At 67.8% G+C, this 26,833-nt stretch overlaps 2 protein-coding genes across 3 annotated transcripts in view; one reads left to right on the forward strand and one right to left on the reverse strand.

Annotated features, from left to right (window-relative positions):
- The window catches only part of LOC132241847 (insulin-like), a 394,596-nt gene that overhangs the window by 180,898 nt on the left and 186,865 nt on the right, over positions 1–26,833 (forward strand). The gene's annotated exons all lie outside the window — the stretch shown is intronic.
- Positions 1–26,833, reverse strand: part of KCNQ1 (potassium voltage-gated channel subfamily Q member 1) — a 222,236-nt gene that overhangs the window by 156,127 nt on the left and 39,276 nt on the right. For both annotated transcript variants that reach the window (XM_059710702.1, XM_059710703.1), the window contains exons 3-10: positions 20,766–20,892; positions 20,266–20,344; positions 19,887–19,983; positions 18,983–19,123; positions 12,449–12,559; positions 4,813–4,908; positions 4,000–4,122; positions 3,137–3,281 (exon numbers count right to left, since the gene is read on the reverse strand). In XM_059710702.1, coding sequence (XP_059566685.1) covers positions 3,137–3,281; positions 4,000–4,122; positions 4,813–4,908; positions 12,449–12,559; positions 18,983–19,123; positions 19,887–19,983; positions 20,266–20,344; positions 20,766–20,892 — 919 coding nt within the window. The remainder of the gene's footprint in view (positions 1–3,136; positions 3,282–3,999; positions 4,123–4,812; positions 4,909–12,448; positions 12,560–18,982; positions 19,124–19,886; positions 19,984–20,265; positions 20,345–20,765; positions 20,893–26,833) is intronic.

The raw sequence follows: 26,833 nt of genomic DNA on the forward strand, positions 1-26,833 counted from the left end.
CGGGGTCCTTGAAAAGGGGCACAGGCTCGGGGGACGGAGAGCTTCATCCGGGCATTTCACCTTCGAGGAGACAGCTCCCCGGTCCCGGGTCTGTCCCGGGACACAGAGGGGCAGGCGGCCCCCCTTCTGTAGACACCCCGCTCGCACACGCCTGGCGACAGGGCCCTGGTCCTCGGCTCCGGGCGCTGTTATTCCGGGGGTCAGACCTCAGGGGCGTCTTTCCCCAGGCAGAGGGGACAGTGCGGTTTTATTTTAAAAATAAATATTTTTATTGATTTTTTACAGAGAGGAAGGGAGAGGGATAGAGAGTTAGAAACATCGATGAGAGAGAAACATGGATCAGCTGCCTCCTGCACACCCCCCACTGGGGATGTGCCCGCAACCCAGGTACATGCCCCTGACCGGAATCGAACCTGGGACCCTTCAGTCCGCAGGCTGATGCTCTATCCACTGAGCCACACCGGTGAGGGCGGGACAGTGCGGTTTTAATTGGTGTGGAGCGACGGACCTGCACAGCAGGCGTGGCGGGCGTTGGGGGGGTGGGCAGGTGGGGCTGGCTCGTGTCTGCTGTTCAACAAGCACACGCATCGGTGTCCTGGCCGCAGACCCCTGAGCAAACGTGCAATGTGGGGGCAGAACACGCTTCTGGCGGGTCAAAGGGCGTCCGCGTCTGACTTTCCCGGAAGCGGCCGTGTGGGCCTCCCCGCGGTCGCCGGCGTTGGCGCTTTCCCACAGGGGCGCCTGGGGTGCGCCCACCCGGAGGGCGCGATCAGATGCTTTCGCATTTAGTAATCAGATAAGTGAAAAGTCCCAGCGCCTGGATTTGTATGTTCTTATCATAATGCCGCTTATCAGCATCTTTTCATCCCTAAGACTGATCGGCATTTCCTTTCCTGGGAACTGCCTTTTCCAGACTTCGGCCTTTTCTCCCCGTGATTTACAAGAGCTGTGCAGCGCGGCGATAAAATTAGCCCTGGGTCTTCGAAACGAGGGGCAGCTCTGCTCCCAGAAGGATTTCTGGTTCTTTTCTTGCTTTGCGAAATGTTTTTATTTTGTATGCTTTTCTCGTGGAGGCAGAACGGACGCGTCACGAACTACATGCGTTTAAAGTGTACGATTTGGTCACTGTTGACGTACGACGAGACCATTGCCACAGTCAAGGTCATGGACGTATCCCACCCCGCCCCCCAACACACACACTCAAGTTTCCTGTGTCCCGCGGACGCCCCCCCAAAACTGTCCCCAGGCTCCCCCATCCCTAGGCGACCACTGAACTTGTCCCTCCACAGAGGTCTGCGTTTTCTGGGTTTTATACGAGTAAAATAAGACAGTTTGTACTCTTTTTTTTTTTTTTTAGTCTGGCTTTTCTCACTCATAATTATTCTGAGCCCAAGGTTGCAGGTTTGATCCCCCGTCAGGGCCCATACAAGAATCAATCCACGAATGAATGCATCAATAAATGGAACAACAAACCTCTCTCTCTCTCTCCAATAAAAAATAATAATTACTATTTTGAGATTCACCCAGGCTATCATGCACATTAATCGTTTATTTATTTTTTTTAAATATATTTTTATTGATGTCAGAGAGGAAGGGAGAGAGAGAGAGAGAGAGAGACATCCATGATGAGAGAGAATCACTGATCGGCTGCCTCCTGCACACCCCACACTGGGGATTGAGCCCGCAACCCGGGCCTGTGCCCTTGACCATAATCGAACCCGGGACCCTTCAGTCCACGGGCCGACACTCTATCCACTGAGCCACACCGGCCAGGGCCCCGCATAGCTGATTTCTGTTTGTGTGTGAGGAGGACTCCGTTGCATGTCCCAAAGCCGCTGGGCTTCTGGGTCCCAGTTTCCCTACAACTGCCACGAGGCTCCCTGTGCAGGTGAGAGGCGTGCGTTTGCGGGAGGGGTGCGCCAGCCTGGCCCTCCTGTCCGCTCGCCCGCAAGTGCACCTGCCAGGCTCAGCCATCGGACGGAGCAGGACTGCGGGCGCCCCACGGGGAGCTGGGGCCGTGGCTGTTCCCAGGGCTGGCACCGGCCGGGTCCACACCCCACACCCCCCACGCCAGGCTCTCCACGGCCCGCCCTGGGTCACCCTCGGGGGGAGGCTCGACGCGGAGGGCCCGCTGACGGGTTGCCCGCACCGGGAAGAGAACCAGCCGTGCAGAGCCGCACGCCCGGCGCCGGCCTTCCGGGCACGGACGCCTCATCAGCATGCGGCGGGCGCGCTGTGCGCCGGGCAACGCACGGCTGAATGGACGCAGCGCTGGCTCCGCAGTCGGCCGGCGGAGGAGGCCTCTCCCCGCGCCCAACCTGCCCATTAGCATCCGCAGAAAGCCCCCATTTGCATCCCGACAATGGCCCTGCCCCCAAGCCCAGCCGTGGGGCACCGGGCATCTGTGGGCACAATTGTCCTTTGTGCCCACTCCGGCAGCAGCGGGAGCACGTCCCGGGCTCACCGGCGACGCGGCTGGGCCAGAGCCACAGCCAGACGGTACGTGATGCAACCGCAGGCAGCCCGGGGCCCCACGGGGTGGGTGCCCGCTCTGTCCCGCCCGCCCGGCTCCCAGGAGGATGCCCACGGCAGTGTCCCTCCCCCCAGCACGGCGGCTGAGGCCCCTCCCAGCGCACTGCCCGCCTCCTGCCAGGGACGATCACGAGGTACGGAGGACACAGCGGGGTCCCCTGCCCGTGAACCAAGTGCTGGGTGGGCCGGGCACCGCCCCCGTGGGTGCAGAGGGTGAAGGACAGGGGCCCGGCCACACCGGGGACAGTGCCACCGTCCTCACAGCCACGGGCACCCATGGGTCCCAGGAACAGGTCCGCGAGGGGAGGGGTGGGCCTGGGAGCGACAGCGAGTGGAGTGCGGGTGCCCACGCCCCTGGTAGGGGTCTGTGTGGGGGCCGCCCCCTCTGCTGACTCGGGGCACCAGCCACAGCAGGACTCGGCGCCCTGGAGTCTAGAACAGGACGGCTGGAAGTCGGGGCAGGACTCTGAGGCAGACGCCGGCCCAGCGGGCCAGTGCCAGGCCCTGGGGCCCCTGAGCCCACCCGGCGACGGCAGGGCCCTGGGCAGGAGTGGGCAGGGGTCCGAGCCGCGCCCGCCCGCTCAGCCTCCCGGGGGGGCCTCACCGGCGCTGTCGTAGCCGTCGGCGGAGAAGGGGTCCAGCCGCCGCTCCTCCGAAGCCGGGTCGCACGTGATGTGAGGGATCGCGAACGCCTTCTCTCCCGGACTCACCCCGTTGTCCCTGTCCAGTTTGAACTTTTTCTTCTTTACCTAAAACACCCAGCACAGACAGTAAATTGGCGGTTCATGGGAGTCTTCCGCCGGCCTCGGAACGCCCAGGCCAGGGGCCCAGCCCCAGCGCCCTCCCACCCAGCGTGGCTGTGGCACCGTGGGCTGCCCTGTGGGGCTCGGCTCCGTCTCAGCCCCGAGAGCTCACGGCCAGGGGGCAGGTGGACAGACGGACGTATAGGAACACGCCAGGGCATGGGGACCAGGGCTGGGCCCCCGGAGGCTCAGGCACGTGAGGGGGATCTACGGGGCCAGCCCAGACCGCCCGGAGGACGTGCCCTGACGGAAGGAAGGGCACAGGCCACAGGCCGCGTGGGACCCTGGGAGAAGGTTCCGGCCGAGGGACGGCGGGTGCAGAGGCTGCAGAGGGAGCTGGACACTGAGGCGGGTCCCCCAGGGAGGGTGTGGGCGGCAGCGGGGCCGTCCACCCGCCACTCCCCACTGCCGCCCCACCGGCCCGGAGCCTCCCGCTATCCTGGCTGTGACCTCAGCCCAACACGGGGCCCCCTCAAGGGCCTTCTCCCACAGCTGTCCTGCCTGGGGACCCCACGCTGGCCCGCCCGCCGTGGCCTGGAGCCTGGGGACACTGGGATGGCGGGTCCAGCATGGGTGTCCCCCCAGTGCCCGGGGCTGACCCGCACAGTCCCCGCCTGCCGACGCTGGCCCGTCCTGGGAGCGGGGAGGGGTGGGGGGCGGGTACCATGGCCGACTTCTTGGGCCGGGGGCTGGGGGAGAGCAGCATGTGGCCGCGGGGCGGCTTGCGCACGTAGATCTTCCAGGTGGCGGAATCGGGGTTCTCGGCCGCGTAGCACCTCCACGCCGTCTGGAACCGGAGGGAGAGGCTGTCACCAGCCGAGCTGGCCGCGGGGCCCCGTGCGGAAGCTGCAGCCCCCATCTTGCCGTGCCCCCACCCCCACCGCAGGACGGCAGGGCCTCCCTTGCCAGCCCCTCGCCTCCCCAGCCCCCCGAGGCAGCGGGCAGAGCACGCCTCGCACCCGGGGCTGCAGCCCAGACCACAGAGGCTTTGGACTGTGTGCGACCCTCCTTGGGGGCCCATGGCTGCCTCTCTCTGAGGCGCCACAGTGAGGGCAGTGGCGGGGCAGAGCCGAAGGGCTGGGCTCCCTCCAGCCAGGATGCCAGGGGCTGTGGGGGCACCAAGCAGGGCAGGAGGAGCGGGCCCTGGGGCTGGCGGGAGGCGAGGCTGAGTGGCCAGGAGGCAGAGGCCCCGAGGCCCAGGTGCCCACTCTGGACAGGACAACTCAGAGGAGGGGGCCGTGCGCCACGTGTGGGGGGAGGGGCAGCAGGGCCTGGTGTGAGGCTGCGTCCTGGGCCGTCGTGTTGGCCACAGGAGCCTGCGGGGGGCGGGGGGGAGGTGGGAGGTGCTGGCTGGTGGGGCTCCTGGGGCAGAGACACCACCTGTGGGCGGACCCCACACCCACTGGCATTCAGCGCTGTGCCTGTGGGGACGGCCCCCCAGGCCCTGAGCTCCCGGGGCCGCCAGGCGGGCCCTCACCTGGATGAGCGAGGCCGCCGCCGGGATCTGCCGGTTGAAGTGCTTCTGCCTCTGCTTCTGCTGCACCTTCAGGGCGAACCCGGAGCCGAGGATCCCCTGGGAAAGACGGGCCCGCGTGGTCAGCCCCAGGCAGAGGGCGGCCCGTCGGAGGAGGGCCCTGCTGGACCCAGGGGGGCTGACGGCAGGGACCCGCTCCTCACGCAGGGAGCCCCCCGTCCGCGGAGGGTCAAGGCGTACAGACCCGTGCACACACACAACACTGCGCGGTGGCCGTGACATGCGTGCACCACGCACAGTATCCACAACACGTGCAATGCGTGTGCACCACACACAGTATCCACAACACGTGCAATGTGTGTGCACCACGCACAGTATCCACAACACGTGCAATGCGTGTGCACCACACACAGTATCCGCAACACATGCAATGCGTGTGCACCACGCAGTCTCCACAACACGTGCAATGCGTGTGCACCACGCACAGTATCCACAACACGTGCAATGCGTGTGCACCACGCACAGTCTCCACAACACGTGCAATGCGTGTGCACCACGCACAGTCTCCACAACACGTGCAATGCGTGTGCACCACGCACAGTCTCCACAACACGTGCAATGCGTGTGCACCACGCACAGTCTCCACAACATGTGCAATGCGTGTGCACCACGCACAGTATCCACAATACGTGCAATGTGTGTGCACCACGCACAGTATCCACAATACGTGCAATGTGTGTGCACCACACACAGTCTCCACAACACGTGCAATGCGTGTGCACCACGCACAGTATCCACAATACGTGCAATGTGTGTGCACCACGCACAGTATCCACAATACGTGCAATGTGTGTGCACCACGCACAGTCTCCACAATACGTGCAATGTGTGTGCACCACGCACAGTCTCCACAACACGTGCAATGCGTGTGCACCACGCACAGTATCCACAATACGTGCAATGTGTGTGCACCACGCACAGTATCCACAATACGTGCAATGTGTGTGCACCACGCACAGTATCCACAATACGTGCAATGTGTGTGCACCACGCACAGTCTCCACAACACGTGCAATGCGTGTGCACCACGCACACACAGGGCACGGGTACAGACACAAGCCGTGCCCGGGCGCAAAGCATATGCAAATACACGCTAGGCGTGCACCTGTGAGACACACATGCACATGCATTCCACACGCACACCCAATACGGTACACAGCACACAGTGTGCATGCACACGTGCACACACGCATGCACACGCGCGCAGAGTGACCCCGACTTACCCCTGGGCCATGTTTACCCCTCGGCTGTGGGTTCTGGGAAGGATGTGGGTCGAGGCCCCTCCCAGGCCACAGTGCGGGCCTCGTGCTCCCTCACCAGGTACCCGCGGGTAGTCACTATTGGGGTTCACCCTACCCGCTGGGGACTGAATAAGCCGGCTGCACCCCAGCGTGCAGGGATGGGCCTCTCCAGCAGCCACTCCACTGGGGCCCAGGCAGGAAGCTGGCTTCTCGTGTTTTGTCCCACTAAGCAGTCTGCTCACAGCAGGACCCTGCACACAGTGGGCCTCTGCACACAGTGGGGCCCTGCACACAGTGGGGCCCTGCTCACAGTGGGGCTCTGCACACAGTGGGGCTCTGCACACAGTGGGCCTCTGCACACAGTGGGGCTCTGCTCACAGTGGGCCTCTGCTCACAGTGGGCCTCTGCTCACAGTGGGGCTCTGCTCACAGTGGGGCTCTGCTCACAGTGGGCCTCTGCTCACAGTGGGGCTCTGCACACAGTGGGGCTCTGCACACAGTGGGCCTCTGCTCACAGTGGGCCTCTGCTCACAGTGGGGCTCTGCTCACAGTGGGCCTCTGCTCACAGTGGGGCTCTGCTCACAGTGGGGCTCTGCTCACAGTGGGCCTCTGCTCACAGTGGGGCTCTGCACACAGTGGGGCTCTGCACACAGTGGGCCTCTGCTCACAGTGGGGCTCTGCACACAGTGGGGCTCTGCACACAGTGGGCCTCTGCTCACAGTGGGCCTCTGCTCACAGTGGGGCCCTGCTCACAGTGGGGCTCTGCACACAGTGGGACTCTGCTCACAGTGGGGCTCTGCTCACAGTGGGGCTCTGCACACAGTGGGACTCTGCTCACAGTGGGGCTCTGCACACAGTGGGGCTCTGCTCACAGTGGGGCCCTGCTCACAGTGGGGCCCTGCACACAGTGGGGCCCTGCTCACAGTGGGGCTCTGCACACAGTGGGACTCTGCTCACAGTGGGGCTCTGCTCACAGTGGGGCTCTGCACACAGTGGGACTCTGCTCACAGTGGGGCTCTGCTCACAGTGGGGCCCTGCTCACAGTGGGACTCTGCACACAGTGGGGCTCTGCACACAGTGGGGCTCTGCTCACAGTGGGACTCTGCACACAGTGGGGCTCTGCTCACAGTGGGGCTCTGCTCACAGTGGGGCTCTGCACACAGTGGGGCTCTGCTCACAGTGGGGCTCTGCACACAGTGGGGCTCTGCACACAGTGGGGCCCTGCTCACAGTGGGGCTCTGCACACAGTGGGGCTCTGCACACAGTGGGGACCCTGCTCACAGTGGGACTCTGCACACAGTGGGGCTCTGCACACAGTGGGGCTCTGCTCACAGTGGGACTCTGCACACAGTGGGGACCCTGCTCACAGTGGGACTCTGCTCACAGTGGGACTCTGCACACAGTGGGGCCCTGCTCACAGTGGGACTCTGCACACAGTGGGGCTCTGCACACAGTGGGGCCCTGCTCACAGTGGGGCCCTGCACACAGTGGGGACCCTGCTCACAGTGGGGACCCTGCTCACAGTGGGGCCCTGCACACAGTGGGGCTCTGCACACAGTGGGGACCCTGCTCACAGTGGGACTCTGCACACAGTGGGGCCCTGCACACAGTGGGGCTCTGCACACAGTGGGGACCCTGCTCACAGTGGGGACCCTGCTCACAGTGGGGCTCTGCACACAGTGGGGCTCTGCACACAGTGGGGACCCTGCTCACAGTGGGACTCTGCACACAGTGGGGCTCTGCACACAGTGGGGCCCTGCTCACAGTGGGGCCCTGCACACAGTGGGGACCCTGCTCACAGTGGGACTCTGCACACAGTGGGGACCCTGCTCACAGTGGGACTCTGCACACAGTGGGGCTCTGCACACAGTGGGACTCTGCTCACAGTGGGGCTCTGCTCACAGTGGGGACCCTGCTCACAGTGGGGCCCTGCTCACAGTGGGGACCCTGCTCACAGTGGGGCCCTGCACACAGTGGGACTCTGCTCACAGTGGGGACCCTGCTCACAGTGGGACTCTGCTCACAGTGGGGCTCTGCTCACAGTGGGGACCCTGCTCACAGTGGAACTCTGCACACAGTGGGGACCCTGCTCACAGTGGGGCTCTGCACACAGTGGGGCTCTGCTCACAGTGGGGACCCTGCTCACAGTGGGGCTCTGCTCACAGTGGGGACCCTGCTCACAGTGGGGCTCTGCACACAGTGGGGACCCTGCTCACAGTGGGGCTCTGCACACAGTGGGACTCTGCTCACAGTGGGACTCTGCTCACAGTGGGGCTCTGCACACAGTGGGACTCTGCACACAGTGGGGCTCTGCACACAGTGGGGCTCTGCACACAGTGGGGCCCTGCTCACAGTGGGGCTCTGCACACAGTGGGACTCTGCTCACAGTGGGGCTCTGCTCACAGTGGGGCTCTGCACACAGTGGGACTCTGCTCACAGTGGGGCTCTGCACACAGTGGGGACCCTGCTCACAGTGGGGCTCTGCACACAGTGGGGCTCTGCACACAGTGGGGCTCTGCTCACAGTGGGGACCCTGCTCACAGTGGGGCTCTGCACACAGTGGGGCTCTGCACACAGTGGGGCTCTGCACACAGTGGGACTCTGCTCACAGTGGGGACCCTGCTCACAGTGGGGCTCTGCACACAGTGGGGACCCTGCTCACAGTGGGGCTCTGCACACAGTGGGGCTCTGCTCACAGTGGGGCTCTGCACACAGTGGGACTCTGCTCACAGTGGGGCTCTGCACACAGTGGGGACCCTGCTCACAGTGGGGCTCTGCACACAGTGGGGCTCTGCACACAGTGGGGCTCTGCACACAGTGGGACTCTGCTCACAGTGGGGACCCTGCTCACAGTGGGGCTCTGCACACAGTGGGGACCCTGCTCACAGTGGGGCTCTGCTCACAGTGGGGCTCTGCACACAGTGGGACTCTGCTCACTGTGGGGCTCTGCACACAGTGGGACTCTGCTCACAGTGGGGCTCTGCACACAGTGGGGCTCTGCACACAGTGGGGCTCTGCTCACAGTGGGGCTCTGCACACAGTGGGGCTCTGCTCACAGTGGGGCTCTGCACACAGTGGGACTCTGCTCACAGTGGGGCTCTGCTCACAGTGGGGCTCTGCACACAGTGGGACTCTGCACACAGTGGGACTCTGCTCACAGTGGGGCTCTGCTCACAGTGGGGCTCTGCTCACAGTGGGGCTCTGCACACAGTGGGGCTCTGCTCACAGTGGGGCTCTGCTCACAGTGGGGCTCTGCACACAGTGGGACTCTGCACACAGTGGGACTCTGCTCACAGTGGGGCTCTGCTCACAGTGGGACTCTGCACACAGTGGGGACCCTGCTCACAGTGGGGCTCTGCTCACAGTGGGACTCTGCACACAGTGGGGCTCTGCTCACAGTGGGGACCCTGCTCACAGTGGGGCTCTGCACACAGTGGGGCTCTGCACACAGTGGGGCTCTGCTCACAGTGGGGCTCTGCTCACAGTGGGGACCCTGCTCACAGTGGGGCTCTGCACACAGTGGGGACTCTGCTCACAGTGGGGCTCTGCACACAGTGGGGCTCTGCACACAGTGGGGCTCTGCTCACAGTGGGGCTCTGCACACAGTGGGGACTCTGCACACAGTGGGGCTCTGCTCACAGTGGGGACCCTGCTCACAGTGGGACTCTGCACACAGTGGGACCCTGCACACAGTGGGGCTCTGCACACAGTGGGACTCTGCACACAGTGGGACTCTGCTCACAGTGGGGCTCTGCTCACAGTGGGACTCTGCACACAGTGGGGACCCTGCTCACAGTGGGGCCCTGCTCACAGTGGGACCCTGCTCACAGTGGGGCTCTGCACACAGTGGGACTCTGCTCACAGTGGGGCTCTGCTCACAGTGGGACTCTGCTCACAGTGGGGCTCTGCTCACAGTGGGACTCTGCACACAGTGGGGACCCTGCTCACAGTGGGGCTCTGCACACAGTGGGACTCTGCACACAGTGGGACTCTGCTCACAGTGGGGCTCTGCTCACAGTGGGACTCTGCACACAGTGGGACCCTGCTCACAGTGGGGCTCTGCACACAGTGGGACTCTGCACACAGTGGGGCTCTGCTCACAGTGGGGCTCTGCTCACAGTGGGGCTCTGCACACAGTGGGACTCTGCACACAGTGGGGACCCTGCTCACAGTGGGGCTCTGCACACAGTGGGACTCTGCACACAGTGGGGCTCTGCTCACAGTGGGGCTCTGCTCACAGTGGGGCTCTGCACACAGTGGGACTCTGCACACAGTGGGGACCCTGCTCACAGTGGGGCTCTGCACACAGTGGGGCTCTGCACACAGTGGGGCTCTGCTCACAGTGGGGCTCTGCTCACAGTGGGGACCCTGCTCACAGTGGGGCTCTGCACACAGTGGGGACTCTGCTCACAGTGGGGCTCTGCACACAGTGGGGCTCTGCACACAGTGGGGCTCTGCTCACAGTGGGGCTCTGCACACAGTGGGGACTCTGCACACAGTGGGGCTCTGCTCACAGTGGGGACCCTGCTCACAGTGGGACTCTGCACACAGTGGGACCCTGCACACAGTGGGGCTCTGCACACAGTGGGACTCTGCACACAGTGGGACTCTGCTCACAGTGGGGCTCTGCTCACAGTGGGACTCTGCACACAGTGGGGACCCTGCTCACAGTGGGGCTCTGCTCACAGTGGGACCCTGCTCACAGTGGGGCTCTGCACACAGTGGGACTCTGCTCACAGTGGGGCTCTGCTCACAGTGGGACTCTGCTCACAGTGGGGCTCTGCTCACAGTGGGACTCTGCACACAGTGGGGACCCTGCACACAGTGGGACTCTGCTCACAGTGGGGCTCTGCTCACAGTGGGGACCCTGCACACAGTGGGGCTCTGCACACAGTGGGGCTCTGCACACAGTGGGGACCCTGCTCACAGTGGGGCTCTGCACACAGTGGGACTCTGCACACAGTGGGGCTCTGCTCACAGTGGGGCTCTGCTCACAGTGGGGCTCTGCACACAGTGGGACTCTGCACACAGTGGGGACCCTGCTCACAGTGGGGCTCTGCACACAGTGGGACTCTGCACACAGTGGGGCTCTGCTCACAGTGGGGCTCTGCTCACAGTGGGGCTCTGCACACAGTGGGACTCTGCACACAGTGGGGACCCTGCTCACAGTGGGGCTCTGCACACAGTGGGACTCTGCACACAGTGGGACTCTGCTCACAGTGGGGCTCTGCTCACAGTGGGACTCTGCTCACAGTGGGGCTCTGCACACAGTGGGGCTCTGCTCACAGTGGGGCTCTGCTCACAGTGGGGACCCTGCACACAGTGGGGCTCTGCACACAGTGGGGCTCTGCACACAGTGGGACTCTGCTCACAGTGGGGCTCTGCTCACAGTGGGGCTCTGCTCACAGTGGGACTCTGCACACAGTGGGGACCCTGCTCACAGTGGGCCTCTGCACACAGTGGGACTCTGCTCACAGTGGGGACCCTGCACACAGTGGGGCTCTGCACACAGTGGGGCTCTGCACACAGTGGGACTCTGCACACAGTGGGGACCCTGCTCACAGTGGGCCTCTGCACACAGTGGGACTCTGCTCACAGTGGGGACCCTGCTCACAGTGGGCCTCTGCTCACAGTGGGACTCTGCACACAGTGGGGACCCTGCACACAGTGGGACTCTGCACACAGTGGGACTCTGCTCACAGTGGGGCTCTGCTCACAGTGGGGACCCTGCACACAGTGGGGCTCTGCACACAGTGGGGCTCTGCACACAGTGGGACTCTGCACACAGTGGGGACCCTGCTCACAGTGGGGCTCTGCTCACAGTGGGGCTCTGCACACAGTGGGACTCTGCACACAGTGGGACTCTGCTCACAGTGGGGCTCTGCTCACAGTGGGGCTCTGCACACAGTGGGACTCTGCACACAGTGGGACTCTGCTCACAGTGGGGCTCTGCTCACAGTGGGGACCCTGCACACAGTGGGGCTCTGCTCACAGTGGGACTCTGCTCACAGTGGGGCTCTGCACACAGTGGGGCTCTGCACACAGTGGGACTCTGCACACAGTGGGACTCTGCTCACAGTGGGGCTCTGCTCACAGTGGGGCTCTGCTCACAGTGGGGACCCTGCACACAGTGGGGCTCTGCTCACAGTGGGGCTCTGCACACAGTGGGACTCTGCACACAGTGGGACTCTGCTCACAGTGGGGCTCTGCACACAGTGGGGACCCTGCACACAGTGGGGACCCTGCTCACAGTGGGACTCTGCACACAGTGGGGACCCTGCTGTCCTGGAGCCCAGGGGAGGCTGGTGAGCCGCGGAGACACCCAGGCAGAGCACCTACCGCTGGGAGCGCGAAGAAGGAGATGGCAAAGACGGAGAAGCAGGAGGCGATGGTCTTCCCAACCCACGTCTGGGGCACCTTGTCCCCATAGCCGATGGTGGTGACCGTGACCTGTGCAGGGAGGGGGAGGGGGACAGTGGTCAGCAGTCGAGGCCCCAGAGTCCAGCCACGGGCATCTGTCTCCCCTAACCACCTCCACCCCACGAACAGGGCCAGGCGGTCTCGGCAGGACTCTTGCTGTGCTGCCCTACTAAGCGATCTGCGCACAGTGGGGGCCCTGCCCGGCCAGTGCGCACAGGGTGGTCGGGATCTCCACGCTGCGCGCTGCTCCTGGGCCCGCTCCCCGGGTGGGCACGGGCCTGGTGCCAATGGAAACCAGGCCGCGTGGACACGCAGGCCTCCCGCCCGCGCCCACGCCCGCCTCACCCTGGAGGAGGCTGCCCCCAGGCCACCGACGTCGCTGCGCACGGCCCCCTGGAGGCCGGCCCGCGACGAGAGCCGGACGGATGACACGCACTTCCTGACGCCACCAGGCACCACATGTTTCTTATGTCCTTTCCTCCCCGAGAAGCAGCCGCGGCCCAGTCCTCCTCCCGTCTGGGGGCCTCCATCCCAGGCTGCGGAGTGACATGGGGCTGGGGCTCCCCCACTGCGGCCGGCCGCCTGCTGCCACCGGAAGGCCCCCCACCCCGGCTCCAGGGTGAGCTGACAGGGACATGCTGTAGGGACTCCGGAGTCCACCCAGGCGGGGCCAGCTGCTCAGCCCCCCGGCCCAGCCCCGAGCTGCCCCTGAGGCTGGGTGTTCCAGGGCCTGGCTCGAGCCTGGCCAGGGGACCACGGATGCCCCGAGCCCCTGCTGCCCCCGGGCGCAGCTCACACCTGCACACAGGACTGCAGGCTCGGTGCCCAGTGTCCCCGTGGCTCCGGGGCCATGGAGACCTCCTGGCCGGCCCTGCTGCCCGTGGACGGCCGGCCTGGGCCTGGGCAGCGGCTTCTCCCTGTGGGACACCGGGCCAGCGAGCAGCCTCCACAGCCCGAGGTCTGCGGGGAGCCTCCCTTCGATCCCGGCCCCGTGAGCCCGTGTGGGGAGCGGGGATGTGGAGGCAGGGCCTGGCAGGCCCCTGAGCAGCCTCGGTCCGCCTGAAGGTGAGGCCCTCCCCGGCCCCACGCGGCGCGGTGACGGCGCAGAACCCGGGAGCAAGGCGAGGCCGGGGGAAATGGGGCTGGAAGGAGGCGCGGGACACGGAGACACAGAGAGTCCTACGCCAGCACCGAGCGCCCCGGCCGGGCCGTCACGCACACACACGGCCGACACCACGCCCGCGCAGCGATGTGCAGGGCCTGGCGTGCAGGAGGGTCACACAGCACCACGTGCATGCACAGCACACGCACACGCACACGGCACGGCAGGGTCACACAGAGCAGCTGCTGCCACGTCGAGCCCGATCCCCCGGCACACTCAGACGCGAGCCCTCGCACCCAGAGCAGAGCCGGGGGCCTCAGGGTGGAGACAGACCCCCCCCCCACCCCGCATGCGGCCACAGGCAAGGCTGAGGGCGGGTGGCAGATAAGGGGACCCTGGGGGAGCCAGGCCCCCTGGTCGGCGGGGTGTCCTCCCGGGAGGGAGGGCCTGGCCCCACGTGTGACGCCTGGGCCGCAGCTGCCTCTCCAGGGCCGGCACCCGGAGCAGAGGCAGCGCGGGGCCTGCAAACGGGCGCCCCCCGCCCCGCCCCCCGCCCTCTCTGGGAAGCAGCGGCCTCCCTCGGAAGTTGGCTTATTTACGTGACAGACATTGTTAGCGTATAAGGAGCATCTCCGATTTTCAATGAGTGACAAGGAGGCAGTTAAAAGTCTCTCCGCTTCCGAACGTGCTCAGCAGCGACGGACAGAAGCCACGTGGGCACACGCTCTCCGGGACCTCGATCGTCAAGAGTAAAGAGCTCCCGCCAGGGCCTCCCGGCGGGGGGACCTCGGGGACCAGGCGGCGGGGAGGCCGGTGGGGCACCCACACCTGGGCACCAAGGTGAGGGCGCCCGGAAACTCAGGAAACGTAGCAAAGACACGTGCCCCAACCTTTGAAATGAGCACAATTCCTGCAAGAGCCCAGCGAAGGAAGCGAGGGAAGGAAGGGCTGAGCGGGCGGCGGGGCGGGCGGCGGGCGAGGACGCCTGAGACCACCCCCTCAGCACAGGAGCCCGGCTGGGCCCTCCCGCCGGCCCCGCCCAGGCCTGGCCCACGCCGTCCGCGTCCGCAAGGGGCAGGGGCGGCCGGCCGGCCGGTCAGCACAGGTGGGGGTGCCCGGGCCAGGGCTCCCCAACCCCCACGGAGAGCACAGGCCCAGAGCCGGGCGGCCGGCCTCGGACCCTGTCACAGACCCTCTTTGTCAAGTTGACGGCGTCCTCCCGCCTTGGAGGGAACGGCCGAACCCACGGCTGTTTGTTTTTCCGGAGCTCGCAGACACAGGCAGCTCAGGAATGGGCCTCGCCGCCGCCGCTCGGAACTCGCCCCCGACGCGGCGCTAGAATGCAGATCGGCACGTCCGCGGGGCCCACAGACCCGGGGGGCGGGGGCGGGGGACACGGCGCGGCCACCACGGCCTCTCCCGGGCGCCGGGCGCTCAGACCTGGCCACACGGACCCGGCCGGCCCGTCCCAGGGCCAGTGAGCGCCCTCGTCCTCCCAGGAGCCTCTGCGGCTCCACGTCCCTTCCGAAGGACGGGGCGCGAGAGGCCCGCCAGCCCCCCCTACGCCCCCCACGTTCTGTCTAGGCGCTGGGCGGGCACCCTGCAGCCTCCTCCTGCAAGGAGCACCCTGCAGGCCGCCCTCCGGGGCCCGAAACCTGGACCCCACTGGGCAGGAGGTCGGCCCGTGGCCACCGCACGGGCCGGATGCATCCGGGAATGGCTCGGCCGTCTTCCCAGCGGGGAGGGGTGGCCAGCTGAGGCCGGCGGCTGCCCGCCTCACAGTCTAGACCTCGCCCAGCCTCCAGCCACCCACCTGCCCCGAGGAGGCTGGGTGGGTGGCAGGACCCTCGAGGCCAGAGGGCTAAGGAGTGTGACGGGTGCTGGCAACCATAAACACTTTGGTGTGAATTAGCTTGCTCTGGGCCATCCTGAGCGTCTGGCTCTGGGCTCTGCCAGGAGAACGGTGACTGGCAGCTGCCCCCTAGAACGTATCACCAGCCTTTCCTGCGTCCCTGCTGGCTTCCTGGGCGCTCGCTCACACCACTCTCCGACGATCCATGGAAGGAGGTGCTCATCTTATACCCACTTCACAGATGGGCCCAGAGAGGTGGGGTGAGCCGCCCGGGCCACACAGCGGGTCAGTGGTGGGGCTCGGATGCCGCCCCGCGGCTGGCTTTGGCCCCAGGCTCCTGCCCATCCGGTCACGGCGCCGCGTCCTGTCTCATGGTGTCTCCTGATGCCATCATCATTTCTCTCCCCCGGGCTGAAGCTGGCGAGCTCTTACCCTCGCTGACATGTGCTGAACCCCACCCCCCCAAAATCAATCCTGCACACCACCTCCCCTGCGCACCCGCAGGTGTCTGCCAGGGGGCAGGACGTGAAGCTGCCTTATAGACTCCTACTCATCCTGCAAAACCCAGCTGTAAAGGCCCTTCCTTGGGGAGGGCCCTCTGGCTCGGCTCCCAGAATCCACAGTGACCCCCCACTCCATGGTCCACAGGCACAGGGCTGTGCGGGGGCCGCTGGCAGCCTGGGTTCCTGGGGACCCTCAGGTCCCCCCAGGATTCCCCCAGAGGAAGGGCCTGGGTGGGTGGGCTCTGAGCGCTGGGGTGGGGGCCTGGCTGCCACCCCTGGGGCACGGGCCTCCGTTTCTCCAGCTGCAATGAGGTCCTGATGCTGGCCCCACCCAGGGCTTCTGCCTGAGTGTCTGGGAGGCCCTGTCCTCACCCAGGCGCCCACTCGGCCCCAGAGCCCTCTGACCGCCCCCTGCCAGGACGCCAGGCAGCCCGCGAGGCCGAGCTGCTGGGGCCGCGTGGCGGAGGGCGTGAGCGGGAGGCAGACCAGCCTGCATGGCGGCCGAGGGGCAGGGCCGGCTTCCCGTGTTTTCACTCTGGACTCTAAATTTAGATCCCGGGAAACCAGAGCCCAGCGGCCTCCGATCGGAGACCCCGGGGCACGAAACAGAGGCGCCGTGTGTCAGAGCCCGTCCCGCCGCCCCGGCTCGAACACAAACACTCGCGTTTTGTTCCAGGGGCAAAGGAAAAAGCCTTCCGTCCTCCCCACACCCAGCGGCCGGGCGTGGGGCGCCGCACGTGGGGGAGCGGGGAGCGCTCACACCAGAGGGGCGTCCCCACCTTGGGAGGGTGGGGGGCGCGCAGGGGGCACCGGCCACAGAGCCGGCCCCTTCGCTGCGCAGAGTGGGAACTGGGGCTGGGCGAGGGGAGCACTGCTGTCCTGGCTGCTTAGTGTCCCCTGAAATGTGTGTCCACCCAATCCCCAGCCTGTGAGCGTCCGTGGACACAGGGCCCTTGTCACGGAGGCTGAGGGGTGACCCAGTTATCCCCGACCAACGACGAGTGTCCCCGTAAGAGACAGAAGATGCGCCACACGCCCAGAGGGTCCTGGGCCCCCCAAAGCTGGAGGCGCCAGGGGGGCCCTCCCCAAAGCCTCCGGAGGGAGCGCGGCCCCCCGACACTCAGAGGTCAGCCTCCTGGCTTCCAGACCTGGGGAGCGTGCGGCTGCTGTGTAAGGCCCCGGGGGGACCCCGGGACTCTGGGACAGCCCTGGGGACCAACACCCCACTGCCCGATGCCAGGCAGGGCCACCCAGAGGCACCGGCTCCTTCACTCATTCGTTCACCCGGCAACCGCCAGGGCTGACCGGCGGGGGGCACTGGGCCACCCCTGGCTCCTATGGCCCTTGGGGCCCACGTGGCCTCCCATGGGGCTCCCGGCTCCAGAGGGGACACAGCGGCCGGCACTCAGGCCCCGGCGCCTGACGCCCCGCTGTTGGGTCCGCCCCCGGCGCCTGAGCAGCTGGTCTGGCTCCTGGGCAGCCCCGGCATGCAGATCAGAAATGGCCCGGCCGGTGACCCTGGCCCTGTCCCGGGTCCTCACCACACAGTGGGTAGGAGCCCCCCGTCTCTCAGGGCTGGGCAGGGAGGAGGTGCCGTTCGCACGTGGGGTGGGGGGACGGGGGGTGGACGCAGCCGGGACACAGGAAGCCGATGCACAGCAACTGCGTGGTCACAGATGCCACTGGCCCGGAGCCCCAGCCAGGCAGCTCTGTTTGTCCGAGACGCGCCAGGAACACAGCCCATAACTCAAGCCGCGGGGGGCACCCGGACAGCTGCAGGGGCAGCCGCCGCGATGAATGGGAGCTGTTTGCCCCCGGGCCCGGGTGTCAGGGGCCCGGGCGGCCCAGGGCCCAGCGGGAACAATGGCCAGGCCAGGGCCCACGGTGGCCGAGGCTGGGGCTGCAGCTGACGGCGAGGCCTGGGGCACCGGTGCCAAGCCGGGCACAAAGGGGCCGTTCTCCTGGCCAGCGGGCGGATGTTTGCACAGGTGTGGGAGTGGGCGCGCCGCTGTGCGGAGGGCGGGGGCCGGGGGCCCTCGCTGCCCGCAGCTCCAGGAGCCGCGAGGAGGTGGGGGCAGCGCCAAGCCCGGCCGAGCCTCAGCCTTCACCCACGTGCTTCTGGCCCTGGCAACCCTTTGCCCCGCACCAGGGCCGGTGCCCCCTCTGCCCATCACGGGCCAGCTCGCTGCTGAGGGTGAGGCCCCCACAAAACCTGCGGGGGCTGCCGCCCTGGACCTGAGGGGCACGGGCCTACGGGAGGGAGGCCGCCAGGGCCAGAACCCGGGCCGTGCCCACCCAGAGCTGGGCCAGCATGCCCTCGCCTTCGCTGAGCAGCCTGGCACGTTGGAAGCTTCCAGAAAACACACGGTCTCGACCAACGTCAGGAGCCCTGTCTGGGAGCCCGGCCTCATGGATGGGGACCCGGGAGCAGCAAAGGCACGTGCCTGCCCGGAACCAAGGGGGCCTCTGCCCCGACCATCTGAGAGGGGTGCCCGCTGTGGGGGACGGTGGGGAGCCCTGGAGAGAGAGGCCCTCCTTCTCAGAAGGAGAAACACGCGGGGCTGGCACAGGCCCTGCCCCTGCCCAGTGCCCCTGCCCCTGCCCCTGCCCAGTGCCCCTCGGACCTGTGCTGTCCCCAAGGCCCCGGCCCACCTCCCGCAGGCTGCCACCCTCTCGTCTCCCTGGTCCGAGCAGGCCTGGGTACCCCCCAGCTCAGGGGCTCCCGCTCAGCCACTCGCCTCCTAGGCCGCGAGCTCACGCAGCCCCTGAGCGCTGTGCCCGGGGAAGGGGCGTGGGAGACCCGGCCGCACGCCCAGCCCTGCGCAGGCGGCGTTTCCGGCTTTGGGGCTGGGAGTCCCCATCAATGAGGCATCGAGTCTTGAGAAACCAGAGCCCAGGACCACAGGGGTCATCCTGCCCCGTCTCTGCCCAGGCCCTGGGGGGTGGGGGGGGAGCAGAGGCCGCCCACACAGACCGCCCACCTGCGCCCGACCTACCACTCCCCACCACAGGGCGTCGGCGTAGCTGCCGAACTCCACGCGGCCCGCCTCGTTCACGGCGTCCTTCTCGGCCAAGTACACGAAGTAGGAGGAGAAGATGAGGCCGAGGAAGCCGATGTACAGGGTGGTGATCAGCTCCTGGGGGGGTGGGGGGTCAGCGGGCGGTCAGCGGGCGGGTCAGCGGGCGGGTCAGCGGGCTGGGGGCGGGTCAGCAGGCGGGTCAGCGGGCTTGGGGGGGGTCAGTGGGAGGGTCAGCGGGCTGGGGGCGGGTCAGCGGGTGGGCGGCGGGCGGGTCAGCGGGCGGGTCAGTGGGCGGGTCAGCAGGCAGCGCGGGCGGGTCAGCGGGCTGGGGGGGTCAATGGGAGGGTCAGCGGGTCAGCGGGCGGGTCAGCGGGCGGGTCAGCGGGCGGGCGGCGGGCTTGGGGGGGGTGCACGCGGCCGCCAGGCCCCACAGCACCCAGACGGGACGTGCCATCTCCGCCACGTCTCCCCGCGGACCCTGCACTTGGCAAGGACTACTTCTCACAACTCTCGTCAAAGACGGTGGTGGGGCCCCACCCCCGGGAGCCGGCAGGCCCACCATGGCCTGGGCACACGGTCTGGGCGGCACGGGCTCCCTGGCCGCCCGGCTCCCTTCCCGCGGCGTCGAGGGCGGGTGGGGACACGGGAGCAGCAAAGGCACGTGCCGGCCTGGAACCACGAGCCCCCCCCCCCCCACGCCCCGGGCTGGTCTTGGCCCGGCTTTAGGTTCGGAGCCTCTGGACCGTCCCATCACCCAACAGTCCCTTGTCCCCCCCCCCCCCGAAGGAATGGGCACCCCATCAGATGGGCAGGCGGGATGCCAGCCCAGGCCGCTGTCCCCGCCCCCGCCCCGCCCCCGGCCCCGCCCCGCCCCGCGCACCTGGCGGTGGATGAAGACCACGGAGCCCAGCAGCCTCCAGGTGCCGCCCTGGCGGTCCACGTGCAGCATCCGCAGGATCTGGAGGAAGCGGATGCCCCTGCGGAGGAGGAGCCAGTGTCCCCGCGGCCCCCAGGCCGCCCCTCACCGCGCCCCCCATGCCCCCGCCTTCCCCGAGCCGGGCCAGACCTGCAGCCCTCCCCCGCCCCCACCCGAGGCCGCCTCCGGCCGGATCCCCCAGTTCACAGAGGAGCAGACCGAGGCCCCGGATGGTGAGGTCACAGCCCAAGTCCAGACAGCGAGGGGGAGCCTGGGCCGGCCTGCACCCCTCGCTCAGCTCAGCCGGGGCCGGTCCCGGCCCGAGAGCCTGCAGCCGGCGTACCTGATGGCCGAGGTGGCGAACACCTGCCCCTTGGAGCCCACGCAGAGGACCACCATGGAGGCCACGACCACGATGAGGTCTGCGGGCGGAGAGTTCCCGCGTCACCGGCCCGGCAGCCGGCTCCACGGAGAGAGCCTGGCGGGTGGGGGGGACGGGGTCCCCCAAAGGGACTGTCCCGGCACCTGCAGAGCCCACCCGGCCCACCGCCAGGCCGGCCCGCAGGCCGCTGAGGGCAGCAGGCACCCCGCTGTGCCGAGCTCGCCCCAAACCCATCCCGGAAGCAGCGCCTGAGGGCAGGGGGCTGGGCGCTGAGGCTGGCTCCTGTGCTGGGGGACCCGGGAGTCACCCCGCTGGCCTCGGGTCCTGCCTGTCACGGGCAGTGGGGCCCGGGGACTCTCCCGGAGGCACTCAGGATGGGGGTCCGCCCTGCCCGATCCGCCCTTCCTGGGGCGCTGGCCAGGAATCTGGGGGGACACTCCGTGGGGACGGACGGGACTCACCGATGATGGAAATGGGCTTCCGGGCGAAGCGCAGCCGCCCCCAGACGCCCACGTACTTGCTCCGGCAGCCGGCTGACCAGAGGCGGACCACGTACTCCGTCCCGAAGAACACGACCAGCACGATCTCCTGTGGGGACAGAACCGTGAGCTCGCCTCGCGGCCGCTCCGCCACCCATTCCGCAGCCGCACCGGGGCCTGCCCGCCCAGGCCACCTGCAGCGGGCGCCCTGCTCTTCAGACCAGGCCCAGAGGGCGGGCCCCCCGGGCTCGGAGCGGCTCTGGGTCGGGAGGGTGCCCCGGCCTGGCCCGGGGCCTGCAGGCTCCAGCCAGCGCTTTGCACAGTGCGGAGCCCGAGCTCAAGCCGTGCAGCCTCCAGGGTCACCCGCAGCCTCGGGCAGGGAGCTGGGCCGCAGCGAGAAGGGCCAAGTGGGGTCCGAGGGCATCACTGGCCACGTCCCGAAAGGAGGGGCAGGGTCAATGTCGGCGGCCGTGACTGCCACGGGGGAGACCCCTGCCATCGCCCAGGCTCCGAAAAAGGCTGTGCCCCATGTCAGCCTGCAGCCGGGGACCTGGGTGACGCCGGGCCAATGTGAGCTACAGCGGATGGACGCACAGTGGACAGACGGACGACGGAGGGAGGGAGGGAGAGCGGGTGGGCGGGTAGACAAGGGAAGACAGGCGGGTGAAACTCAACTCAGAAGGCCAGCGCCTACGCCAGCCACCACGCTGGACGGCCGGGTGAAACGGGCCGATTCCTAGAAACGCAAAACCTCCCAGGACGACACCAGGGAGAAGCAGGCCACGCTGGACGTGCCTGGGACTGGCCGGGAGCTGGAGGCGGGCATCGGGCCCGTCCCGCTCTGCTGGGCAAGTCCCTCCGGCGCTCACAGAACCGGCACCGGCCCGTCTCCGAAGCCCCCCAAAAGCTGAAGAGGAGGGGACGCTTTCCAACTCGCTCGGCGAGGCCAGCATCACCCCGATACCGAAGCCAAAGGCACCACGAGGAGAAAAGAAAGAGAAAAAAAACCCAGAGCCGCGTCTCTCAGGAACGTGGATGGTAAAACCTTCGGTGAGACCCAGGCGCGGCCGCCGCATATCGAACAGATGAGGCGCGACGACCAAGTGGGGTTTGTCCTCGGAATGCAAGGACGGTTCAGCGTGTGAGCCTCAATCAGTACCACGCCTCACCCCGACGGAACGAGGAGCAAACACACGACCTCAGCCGGCTCGGAACAGGCGCTCGGCAAAACTCAACCCCCTTTCGGGCCCAAAACGCCCCACAGACGAGGAGGAGGAGGGCGCTGCCTCCACGGGGTAAAGTCCCCAGAAAAGCCCTCACCAAACTGCGCCTGGATGGGGAGAGGTGAAAGCCTTCCCCCCAAGACCAGCAACAAGACAGGGGTGCCCGCTCCCCCATCGACTCGACGCAGCCCCTGCCTTCCAGCCGGAGCCGGGGGGCAGGAACGGGCGGCGGGAGGCATTCAAACTGGACACGAGGGAGAAGAGCCCGTCTGCCGGCAGGTGATGCGAACTCAGCCGGGGAGACCCTCGCGACCCCCCCAAACCCTGCTAGGCTTCATCCACGGGTCTGGCAAAGCGGGGTACGGGGTCAGCACACAGAAATCGGCGGCCTCGCAGTGTCCGCTGCATTGTTCCGGCCAACAGTGGGCGATCTGCACAGGAAGCTGCCAGCGCGGCTCTGTCTACACTGGCATCCAGGGGGCACGAAATACCGGGCACGCGCTTAGCCACGGAGCGCGTGGCCTGCACGGCGCCGGCCGGGGAAGGCCGCGGGCAGAGGCGAAGGGAGGCACGTCACCGCACACACCCCATCGCCGTGCCTGGCAGAGGCCGCGGCCGAGCCGGCGATTCGGGGCGAACCCTCGGAGACCCCCAGAAACAGAAGAAAGGTGTCTTCGATGTGGGTGGCATCTCCCGGGCCCCCAACAGCCCCGACACCCCGTGGTGCCTCCACACAGCGGCATCGCGCTCGGCCCCAACGGGGAAGCGGATCCCGACACAGGCTCCCCCGGGGACGGGCCTGGAGGGCGCTGTGCTCAGTAAGACGCGCCGATCGGGGGGTCAGGCCACTGGCAGCTGGTTCCCTGTCCCGTGCCCCCACCCCAGGACCCGGCGCTGGCAGGGGCGTCTGCTCCCAGGGGTGGCAGCGGCAGGCCCCGCTCCCACGCCCAGTGTCTGCCCTCCCGCCACGGAGCCCGGCACAGGGGCGCTGGGCGCTGCCGGCGGGCACTCATGCGCTGTGCATTAGGGCGATGGGATGCCTGTGCCGCCGGCTTGTGTGTGGGGCCCGGCCCGTGGGCGACGGGCGAGCCTGCGGAACGCCGCCTGCCTGCCTTTTGCAAAAACGTTCTTAGTTTGTAAGGTCGAGTCCTTCGGGGGCTGGGGGTGTGTGTGGTTGGGGACACGGGGAGACAGCGGCAGGGCAAACGGGCGCAGACTCTGCGGCCTCATGGCAGGCACCGGTCCCTCCTCTCTCCCCAGCTTCGGGGGCAGCGGCCTTGGCTGGGAGCTGGCTGAGCCCAGGGGTCAGGGGGCACGGCCATCTGTCCACCCCCCGCCCAGGCGGGCACTGACGCAGACACACGGAACGAAGAAGGGAGGAGGAACGGACGGGCGCCCGCCGGCAGGGACCGTCTCGCTCACTTGTGTCTCGCGAACGCCCCCGCGGCACGGCCGGCCGCCCGCCCGCCCGCGAGCAGGCTCTTCTCGCATTTCGGGGCATTTTTAAATCACTGAACTCGTCAGCGCCTCCTAATCAGATCAGGAGCGACAGGCATCTCGGGCGAGGCCTTAAAGGAATGACCGTCAGAGCCTCCGCCGACGGCGGCGTGGCCCCCGGTTCATCGGCCTCCGCGCCGGGGACCCAGCGGCCCTGCCTTCGGGGGCGCCGGCCGAGGCGCGGGACCCCTCCGGAGGGCGAGGTGTAGGAATAATTTTAAACAATGCTAATCCCCAAATCCTGTTTGAGTCTGGAATGCAGAGCCGGCCGCCGGCCGCCGGCCGCCGGGCTCACCGGATCTAAGTGGCCCGGGCCCCCGGCTCGGCGACGCGGTGGCCGGCTTGCCGGGAAGGGACGGGAGGGAGGCCCGAGCCTGTGGCCTCCACCCGCCTCCGGTGCCCGGCAGCATGGCCCTCAGGGCCACGGCCAGGCTGGACCTCAGAGCAGGCGCCCTTGGCGGGGTCCTGGGGCTCCTGTGGCCGACACTCCCGGGCCGATGTCCCGGCCGGTCCAGTCCAGGTGGCGCCGGCTCGTGGTGCCGCCCCCCCTTCTGGGAACACCCCTCCTCACTGTAGGTTTAGGGGGGCCAGCCTCCGGCCTCAGAGCCCACCCGTCATGCCCGGGGGTCTGTCCTGGGAGGGATGGGCCCCAGGGAGCCCTGGGTGTGCGCCCGGGCGCCCGTGGAGATGGCCCTGAACTCTGCCCCGAAGGCGGGAGGACAGGGGCCTCTCCCGCGTCAGGGGTGAGACCCAGACACCCCCCACCCCCCGCACTGACCCTCCGGCAAAGCGAGCCTGCCCTCTGGCTGCTGGCTTCACGGATGGGCCGGGGCCGGGGCCGGTCTGGGCGCCGGGACTGGGTACAGACAAAGCATGGCCGCCTGCCAGAGGCCCCCGGACCTGAGACGCAGGGACGTGCGGGGTCCGAGCAGCCACCACCCTCACCCCCCTCTCAGCGGGGGGATCTGTGTCGTTCAGAATTGTCAGTAAGGACGTTCCCACAGACACAGGTTACAAACGGGCGCAGAACTGAGAAGATGCGCCAACGGCCAGGAAGCCCACGGAAGCCCTCGTCGCCAAGGAGACACAGACCAGGCCCCGGGAGGCGCCCCTCACACCCACCAGGGCGGCTCCATCAGAAAGAAAAAAACAGCCCGGCCGGCGTGGCTCAGGGGCTGAGCGTCGACCTATGACCCAGGAGGTCACGGTTTGATTCCCGGTCCGGGCACGTGCCCGGGTTGCAGGCTCCGTGCTCAGGGTGGGGCGTGCAGGAGGCGGCCGATCCAGGATCCTCTCTCATCGTGGTGTTTCTGCCTCTCTCCCTCTCTCTTCCTCTCTGAAGTCAATACACATAGATTTTTAAAAAAGAAAAAAACAGACAACAACAAGTGTTGGCGAGGACATGGCGAAACCGGAGCCCTGGGCGCTGAGCCGGGAACGCCTGGACCCTCGCCGGCGGGTCGCGGCACCGGACCCTCCGGGCACACCCCGGGCAGCAGCGCCCCAAGCCCTGCCGGCCGCTGTGGCCAGGAGCGTCCCCCCAGCCGCCTCCGGCCGCGCCCCTCACCTTCAGGCACAGTCAGCTCAGCAGTGAAGGAACCACCGAGCTCAGGCCAGGGGCTGCAGCCACGACACAGGGACCGGAGCACAGAGGGCGGGCTGGGGCGCAGAAGGCACGCAGGCCCCGCCGGGGGTCCCGGGGTCAGGGCACAGCGTCCGGGCTCCCCTGCGGGCACCTGTGCCTGAGCCGCCTGGGAGCCCCGGAGCCTGAGCTGCTCGCACGGGACCAAGCGGGGCCCGGGCCACACACGCTCGCCCGGACAGCCGGGTGCCCCCACCTCTGGGATGAAAGCATTGCTTTCGTTTCGGGGGTTCTGGCTGCGCAGCCAAGGCAACCCCGTGATTCTGACCCGGGCACCCTGCTCTGTCAGAGGAAAGGTCACCTTTCAGGGGCTGGGCTCAGGAGGCTGAGGGACAGCAGGCTGGGGTCAGGGCTGACCAAAAGCAGGAATCGGGTCCAGGACAGACGTCACCGCGGACCCTGGTGGCCTGTGGGTGCTGACGTGCCCGACTCGGTCCGGCCTGGGGACCTTAGGGCGCCAGGGCCCCTCGAAGGCCTCTGGGTGCGGGGCCTGCCCAGCCACCTACCGGCCGGGGGTGCGCTGCAGGGCGAGGGGCTGCCTCTCCCATGGCCTCGCAGACCCGGGGGCCGGAGGGTCCCCCCAGCGGCTGGCCGGCTCGGGGCAGCTGTTCCTTCCACGTGGGCCCCGCTAAGCCGCAGAGGGAGCGGGCCCCGCGTTCCGGGGTCAGCTGGCCGGACGGTGCGAAGCAGGCGCGAGGGCTGCTCAAAGCGCCCTTTGTTCAGGGTCCCGCCTGCGGGCAGCTGCTACGGCCGCCCCCCCGTGAGGCTCCTGGGCCCCCGTGACATGTGCTGGGCACAGCTGGGCCTCCGTGCACGCCGCCTCCCGCCCCGCCCCCCACCCCCCGTCCCGCCAGAGTCGCCGGGCGTGGGGCAGGGCCCGGGGGCGCCCCGTGGAGCGGGCAGAGGTGGGGTGGAGCAGGGCCGTCTGCTGGGACCCCACTGGGAACTGACCGGCCCGGCTCCCCCGTCCACCTCCTCCTCAGCCCTGTGCTCAGCCGCTTCCCTTGCCCACAGCCCCCCACAGCCTTGGCCTGAGTCCTGGCTGCCCACAGTGACCCTGAGAGTCTGCCCGCTGCTGCCCGCGACCTCTGACCTGCCCACCGGGCGCTGGGAGTGGTGGGAGGGGTGCCCCTGGTGGTGAACGGCCCCCAGAGAGAAGTGACCGGAGGAAGGAAGGAGGACCCAGGTCCCAGCACAGGTGGGGCGGGGGGTGGGGGCTGGAGGAGGGCCTCGCCCACACCTGTCTCAGGGCCCCTGCCATCGGGACCCCATGCCGCCCCCAACTCAGAAGACCCCTCGACATGACACCCGAGCCCCTAGGACACACCAGGCCCTTCACACCACCCGGCCCGGCCTTCTCTCCCCGGCCTGCCTCTCCCGGCCCAGGCGGCGGGACTCACCCAACCCAGGGGACCCCGACCCGCTCCCAGCAGCTCCTCAGGCCGGGCCTGCCTTTTCCACTCGACCTGGCCCAGCACGGACCCCCAGCCCAGCGCCCACCCCACGCGGGACATTCCGGGGGCCACGCCCGCCCCTCCCGAGCCCTCGCTCGGGTCTGTGCTGCCTTCTGCAGGCTCCGTGGCCACCTGGACCGAGCCTTGCGTGCCCCCCACGTGGGCATCCGGGGGACTCCTCTGGCGGCGCCAACAGCCGTTCAGGAAGCACCAAGACTGTGAGGATGCCCCTTG

The sequence above is a fragment of the Myotis daubentonii genome, chromosome 9 (genome assembly GCF_963259705.1).
Source record: "Myotis daubentonii chromosome 9, mMyoDau2.1, whole genome shotgun sequence".
Taxonomy (NCBI): Eukaryota; Metazoa; Chordata; class Mammalia; order Chiroptera; family Vespertilionidae; genus Myotis; species Myotis daubentonii.